This window comes from Ixodes scapularis, unplaced genomic scaffold, assembly GCF_016920785.2.
Source record: "Ixodes scapularis isolate PalLabHiFi unplaced genomic scaffold, ASM1692078v2 PGA_scaffold1__304_contigs__length_218370807, whole genome shotgun sequence".
NCBI classification, from domain to species: Eukaryota; Metazoa; Arthropoda; class Arachnida; order Ixodida; family Ixodidae; genus Ixodes; species Ixodes scapularis.
Genome location: NW_024609846.1, coordinates 105,391,814 through 105,399,636, shown reverse-complemented (window position 1 = coordinate 105,399,636; position 7,823 = coordinate 105,391,814). Strand labels below are relative to the sequence as shown.

The 7,823-nt window shown below is 50.9% G+C and overlaps 1 protein-coding gene across 1 annotated transcript; it reads left to right on the top strand.

The window, feature by feature from the left end:
• The first annotated feature begins 5,543 nt into the window (after positions 1–5,543).
• On the top strand, positions 5,544–7,232 carry LOC115330188 (sulfotransferase ssu-1). Its single transcript, XM_029991904.4, has 2 exons — positions 5,544–5,610; positions 6,270–7,232. Exon 2 carries the CDS (start codon positions 6,303–6,305, stop codon positions 7,230–7,232), a length of 930 nt encoding a protein of 309 aa, XP_029847764.2. The 5' UTR covers positions 5,544–5,610; positions 6,270–6,302.
• Positions 7,233–7,823: the final 591 nt, after the last annotated feature.

Sequence of the window (7,823 nt, the reverse complement as noted above, 5' to 3'; positions counted from 1 at the left end):
AACCGCAGACTTTTCTCAGTCACTGTTTGGCTCGCGGCACGGCTAACCAAGCGGCCATGATATTCGCGGAGCATTGTGGACAAACTCGATAGCGAGAACGCATGCTCGATCAGTTCAGCTCAGACCGCGCAGGCAACATTGGCGCGTATCCTTTCCCAATCATCTCCCTCTGGCGCCGCCATTAAATTGTAAACGCTCTCCATCATCATCATCGTAAACTTTATTAATTGATAAAGTGAAAGGACCTTGCGGTCTCTGGTCGGTGCCCATAGTCCAGGGCTCCGTTGGCCGCCCAGATTCGGCGGGCTCGCTCAACCAGTCGCTGCTGGTCATCGAGCTCTGTGCCGGAAAGGGCCGCCTCCCAGGAGGAAAAGGTGGGGGAAGGAATGGGGTGATACCCTCACCGAGGGGGTGACGGCATTCCCAGATGGAGTGGTACAGGTTAGGCTGATCGCTGCCACATCCCGGACAAGTGCCTGGGTACCGGTTGGGGAACCAGCGATGTCGCTGGTGGAGGTTAGGGAACGTAAACGTTTGAAGTTGTCGCCAGTCCGCTGCCTCTGCCCGGGATAGCGCCCGATGCGGAAGGGGCAGGACCCGGCGGGTTGTTCGGTAGTATTCTGTTACCAGGTGGTAGCTGTTAAGGTGTGTGTCAGTTGGAGTGCGGAGGGACTGGGAGTCCGCGGGTGTGTTTGGCTCTGGGTCCCGCTGTATCCTGATCCCATCCGACAAAGCCCGGTTTGTCGCTACCGCTCGGGCTAGTGCGTGAGCACTTTCGTTGCCGGATAAGCCTAGATGTGCAGGGGTCCAGATGATCCGAATGACCGGTATTTCTAACCATTCGGTTCTTATGGCGTTGATGAGGTGTGCGCTCTCCAGGATTTGAGTTGCGCCCACTCAGAGCCTCACTAAGTCAGAGCCGTATGTGGGAGAGTTTGACCAGTTTATTATCTCGACGCCGTAACGGCCCCCTTCCGCGTGCGCCAAACAACCGGCGGCGCAGGGCGAGAGGCGCGAGCGCATGCGCGTGAACTCCCAGCTGCTCCCAGCTGAGCGGGGAAGGCCGCCATTCTCATTCCTTCACGCTGTTATGGCCCTGTGGAATGCATGGGACCGACATTCAAATTTCGCTTCTTTCCTTTTATTTGGTAGGCTCTGGCAAGAAAACGATATACTATACTGTAATTCCTCGGTGGGTTAAAAAGCTAAAGAATGAAGTTTTGTCGAAGTTTGACCGCAAACTTTTAATCAGGGGAAAAAGAGGTCGGCCCGTTGCAGACGACGCGGGTCCTCAAGAGTGCTCCGCGCCTAAAGCGTTTTCTTTACGGAGCTAGCACTAAAAGAGCGAGCGAACACAGTTATCCTGGTGAGCTATGGGAAGTCGGAGAGGCTGGCGCGTGAATTAAAAGCTCCTGTTCGCGTCGTTTATGTTTATTTCGCGCTTTTTAGACCATTTTATTGAACAATAAACTACGGTGTAAGAGAAATTTTCGCGTATACCCTGCTCTGATTGAACCCGACGGGGTGTGTGTGTGTGCGCGGGGAAAGGGGGGGGGGGGGGGGCTAATGATTTTGTATTTGTGGGATTTGGCAAGAATTCACTGTTTACAATGCGTTATGTTGAAAAAAAAATTTAAAAAATACGGCGCACGACGGTAAGGTTTTTGAAAATACAGGGCGAAAATACGTGGCGAAGCGAACGCAGACCATATCGAACGCCGATCACAAACCTCGCCAACTGCGCGAAAGCTGACGATGCTACTCACGTCCGATAATAATGATGATGCTGAACCCTATTAACATAGCTCCGTCAAGCGTTCGCAATGAGTGGTGCGCCGACGACAGTTTGGGGGAGCTTCGCCAGGATAAAAAGAGTAGTGCTGGCATAGTCAAAGGGGATATGAAACGAATTCTGGGTTGGGATGAATGATTTTAAACTCGGACTTTACTAATCGCATATCGTTTAGTTGGCCAAAAGAAAGAGGGTAGAGAGTCAGAAGCCAGCTTTTCGGTACAAACATTTGGAAATATAGCGGACTATTTTGTACCTTCTTTCCTTCGAAAGCTCTCCGCCTTTTCACTATGATGCATCCGCGGTTCCCAAAGCGCGTCAGCGGCGCCAACCTGACGTCAGCCGAGCCCAGCTCACGCATTGGACACGAGAACTGCGCCACTCGGACGTATGCGCTCGTCAACCATCAATCCGTCGACGAATATTTGGATTCGCGTTCGTGGGACGGAACTTATCGTTACTGGGGAATGACAAGTTCTATGGCGTGCATAAAAAGCACGGTGGAAGCTAGGAGTCATCGCACCGGTGCCGAAGAATGTTACGACTACGTGATTTCACAATTCGCATTTGAGTTGAGGATTAAAGCTAAAGAGGAAAAAGTAGAAAAATCGTTTCATGACCCCTTTAAAGTACACTGTACTAGAATACGGGGCGGTCTTGGAACCGGAGCAGCTCGCGTAAGTCGTTTGGTGTAGACACCGTGGGTGTAGATTACGATAGGAGTGGACACCGGCGCATCGGCAGTAAGGTCAGTATAGTGGTGGTGTGCGCGTGCACCGCGTGCAGGCGCAAAGGGCAGCAGAAAGTCGCTGCGGATTGCAGCGACTTTCTGCTGCCCTGTGGACCGCTGTGGACGGCAGAGCCGCGATTGTTGTCAACACGCGCAGCCTCACAAGTTCCCAATGTCGAGTCGCGCCGTATTCTAGTACACTGTGAAATGATTTTGTAGCGTGAGCTACAAAATCGTTTCACAGGGGGATCGGTGGCCGAGTGGTCTAGCGCACACCAGCTCGGAGCACGTGGAGCGAAAGCTCGCGCTGCAGAACCCAGGGATCCTGGGTTCGAGCCCCACCCCTGCCCGTTTCGATCTGGATGAGCATCGTACCGGCGTGCGGTCGTGTATCACTACTGCGTGATGCACGTTAAGGGGTATTCACACGAGGGAGAAATCCCGGGGATTTCTCCCCGGCACGCGCGCATCACGAGATGAAAACGCGAGGCTTTTGCACATCGCAAAGCCTGTCGTTTTCGTCGTGGGATGCGCGTGCCGGGGAGAAATCCCCGGGATTTCTCCCCGGCACGTGTGAATACCCCTTTAAAGACCCCAGGCTAGCGGCTCTACCGCACTGGCTAAATTTTTCATCTACAGCTGGGAGACTCGTCGCTCCTGTGAGGCAGACCAAGTTCTAGGCTGTATAAACACACACACAACCCAATTTTTTTTTTTTTTAGCGTGAGCTACACTGGCCGAGGTTGAGCAGTTTCGCGTGGCTCGCATAATAAGAGTTTTAGCAGATCGTTTTCTCGCCCCAATAACGATACCTCCACTCCGCTCCGGCGGCCTTGGGCATGCATCCTATCGTTATCGGGTGTGGTTATTGGGGCGAAAAAACGATCTGCTAAAACTCTCTATTGAGCCGTGCTCCGTGCTGCGCAAGCGCGAGGAGCAGTGACCTCACACGGCGCACAGCTGGCGCGCCGGAGCCACCGCTGCCACCGCGCGCGCACTGCGTTCGAAAAAATACCCAGGGACGTTACTGCACATTCCAGAGGAGTGACGTCATAGCCGCGGCAGCCGTACTGGCGCCGCCGCGTGCCCAGCTGTCCGCCTCCGTTGCGCAGTAGCCAAGTCTGACGCTGCACCGGAGACGCTTGATAGCACCTCTCCTTTTGCGCGCATAAGCTCACGCTACGTGTATCCTAGCATAGCCGAGCTAAGCCACCGGAATATTTTTCGACTTCTTCCTTCTTAGCATTAATCCTCAACTCAAAAACGAAATAACAGATCACGCGGTTGTGACGTGCTTTGGCACCAGAAAACGATGACTCTAAGCTTCCACCGTGCTTTTTAAGCCATGCCATGGTGTTTGTCATTCTCAAGTGATGATAAGCGCTTTCACGGCACTCATGGCCATGAACGCGAATCCAAATATTCGTGGACAGATTGATTGTTGACGAGCGCAGACGTCCCAGCGACGCAGTGCTTGTGTCCAATGCGTAAGCTGGGCTCGGCTGACGTGCTTTGGCACTGCGGATGCATCACAGTGAAAAGGCAAAGCACTTTCAATGAAAGGAGGCACGAAATAGTCCGCTATATTCTCAAATGTTCGTACCGAAACGCAGGCTTTAGGCTTTGCACGCTCGAGCATTAGTTTTATTTTGGCGCCCTACAGGATATGCTGGTAAAATTCCAATTTATCGCAGCCAAAAATTCATTTCATGGTCCCTTTAAAAAAGAGCTGAAACGTTAGTCGTGCCGTGATGTCATAAAATGAGCAGGCGCGTTTCCAATTGCATCTATCATGCAACTATCAACTTGAAATTCTTACCTCGTTTCGTCTCCGCGTCGCGTAAGCTCCTCGGATTCGCTGAGGTACCTGCCTCTTCTGTAGAAGGATGCTCGGAACTGACGGGCTAGCAACCATTTACTGGAGATAAACCTCTTCTTTGAAACGTCCATTCGTTCGGAGATATGAAACTTATGGGTGTGGAAGATCTTCAGTAAATGGTTGCTAGTCCAACAGCGTGTTTGTCTTTTCTCTCTCTCTCCCTCTCTCTGTGTGTATCTTCCTGCGTTCAGCTGGCATCTTTCAGAAGCATGAATCAACAACTAGCGCAGTATCGAGGATGCAGGATATTGTAAATTGACAAGAAAAAACGCACAAAATAAAGTAGGGAAGACGCGGAGCCCACGTGGGCCTGCGGAAAGCAAAGAAAAAAAAACTCACATGCTGCAGACCAGCGCGCCAACGCCGAAAGAAAAAGAGACGTTCGAGTCGGTTAAAAGTTCGAGCCACATTGTTTATTCAAAAAGCCGAATCACGGGGCCTCGCACCCTGGGGGCAGGGGTGGACGGCCTAGGGCCATGGGAGACAGTGATGGCCGGTGGCGCCATCTATAGATCGTGAAGACTTCACAAAAAAAAAAAAAAAAGTAATACCACACACGACGTTGGCTCTCCGAGTCGAGAAGCACCAGCGAGGAGCCTTTCGTGACATCATGTTTTCCCTTCTCCTTTTACTGCCCTCTCCCGCTGCCGCAGAGAGGCGTGGTTTCAATGCAACTTCAAAATGCGTCTTTCGAGGTAAGGCGGACAAGAATTAGTCTAGTTTTTGAGATATTCTTTTTTCCTGGAATATGATTAAACAAATGAGTGTTTTTAATCAATTTCAGAACCGTTTCAACTTCTCTTGAAATACAGCTCGGATACCAGGCGCCCCTTGGGAAATTCCAGCTGTACGAACATACAGCACACGTAATTTTAGGAGCGAGCAGATGCAGGAAACAGAGCTTCGTCGCGCACATGATCAAGCACCGCGCCTTCTCTCTTAGAGGGGAGTTTCCCACTCATGCGCGGAGGACGCGTTTCCGCTGATTGGCGCACCGTACGTAGCCTTCCGATGTTGCACCTGCTGCCCTCAAATTCACCCATTTACTCCCTCTCTCGGTACATACCGCCTACATATTCCTGTACTGAACGACATTCGGGCGTCCAGAAGAGCGAAAGCTGCCACTCCGGCGCAACCTGGCTTCACGTTCTCCGAATACCAGCTTCGATCAGCTTCGTGCTTCCTTCGGTATCCCACGCACATTCCGAGGTCAGTCGCCGTCCTTGCGAGATGAGGCTCGCATTCGTAGCGTTTGTTCAGGTGCAAAGTGGTCCTTTCTATCGATTAACGCCTTAATAGACGGCGCTTCACTGTGTGTAACTGGTTTTGTCGGTGATTGCAAGCGTACACAAAGACAAGGAGCGCAATGACGACGCACTTTTGTCGCTGTTTGATTGGCTCCACCGGAAGGTAGTGTCAGCTTCCGGTCGGACTTAAAGTAAGACGGAGTATGGTGTTACTTTGTACATGATTGTCCGTCTTATTTAATTATTAATATTATATTTGCTCCTTGCCTCGGGTTAACTTTTAGGTCACGTTTGTCCGGGAACATGTCCGCGAGAATGTTTTGGCTATACCGGACATGTCGCGCGGTTGCGTTTTGACTATGATACACTTCCCATGGACTCGAAGCTGCTTTCTTTCCAAACGTTGCGTGAAACTTACCACGCGAAGAGTATGCCGGGGAGCAAGTGGAGGGATTTCTCACCCGTGTGACAACCCCTTTATTGGATAAGTTTAAAGCCTTTGTAAAGTACTAGTTAGGATCAATTGGCCAGTATATCTGCCCTATGTATATATCCTTAGAACCACCGTATACGTAGGAAACGACCACAAGCAACCTAACAAGAATCGTGTCTACCCCACAGGTATACCTCCGATCACAACGACTTTCGACCACTATGAACCGTCAGCGCCGAGTTCCGCTCTCTCAATTCGTCGATGGCATCAGATGCTCTCCTTTCGTCCCTCCCGCTATGGCCCGCAAGGCTGCCGTTTACAGACCGGGCGACGGAGACATAATCGTCGTGACCTACCCCAAGAGCGGGACCCAGTGGACGATGCAGATCATCCAACTCATCCTAGGTCGCGGACAGGGCGCGACCAGCTTTCTCGACTTAATCAGACGATCTCCCCGCCTGGAAAACCACGGTCCGGAGGCCCTAGAAGGCTTGCCTTTGCCGAGGATGGTGACGACCCACCAAAAACTGCTCCTGAAGAACTTTAACGACAGGGCAAAGTACGTGTACGTCGCTCGGAATCCGTGGGACACGTGTGTGTCGCTCTACCATTTCATGCGGGGCATAACCGAGTTCCAGTTCGAAGACGGCACGTTCGACGACTTCTTCGAGGCTTTTGTGACGGGCGACCTATGTTACGGGGACTACTTCGGTCACGTGCTCCACGGGTACGCCCGCAAGGACGACCCGAACGTCTTTTTCTTCACGTACGAGCAACTGAAAGCGGATACCCCGGGAATGATCCTGAAACTCGCCTATTTTCTGGGTGAAGAGTACGGAAAGATGCTCGAGGGCGACCAAAATATGTTTCGGGAGATCTTGAACAAAAGCAGTTTCGACTTCATGAGCCGTGTCCTGGAGCCTGGAGCGGAGGTTACTTCGGCGGTCTTGTGTGATTTGTCCACACCTATGGGCAAGGGCAACAATATCAGTACCAAGAGGAATGAAGAGAATGGCTTTAGGTTCTTTCGGCGAGGAAAAGTGAATGGTTGGAAGGAGTTATTTACACCGGAGCAAACCCAACGCATGGAAACCAGGATTGACGAGATGACTTTGGGCACAGATCTCATGCACATATGGAATGAGAAGTAAAAAAGCGGTAGTTTGTTTCCTATTCGTGCCTTTTTCACCCATGTTGATTCACTCTAACAACTCCATGCCTCGAACAGCTTTTTGCGTAACTCTTGAAATGGAGTATAAAAGTCATCTAAGACATATTTCTGTTCAGTATCCCAGTATCTGTGCGTAAATGAGCGAACCGAAAATGACGTATTTTGTTTTTCATTCAGGGCTGCCTACGCAGGCTGTGTTCTGGTTGACATGATCAACCAAAAAATCATCTCTTGTTTGATCCATTTTTCCCCAATTTCCTTTCACATCGAAACAATCATTCCGAAATACGGCCGTGCTTGAGCTTGTTGTTTCCAAATAAATGTTTAACTGCCCTTCCTGTGTGTGTCTAAACGCATGAACTGCTCGAGGATATTTCTCTCACAGGATATGTGCCTATCCGACACAGGAAACTTTCCAGCCGTTTTTCCTTTGCGAAATTTCTAATATGGAAGTCGCACGGCCGAAGACCCTCGGCAACACAAGTACGCTCATGTAGTTTTTTGCGCACATTAATCATTCTGGATTCCAGTTATTCTTAAGTTCACGCTTGGTCGACGATTCGTTCTCACT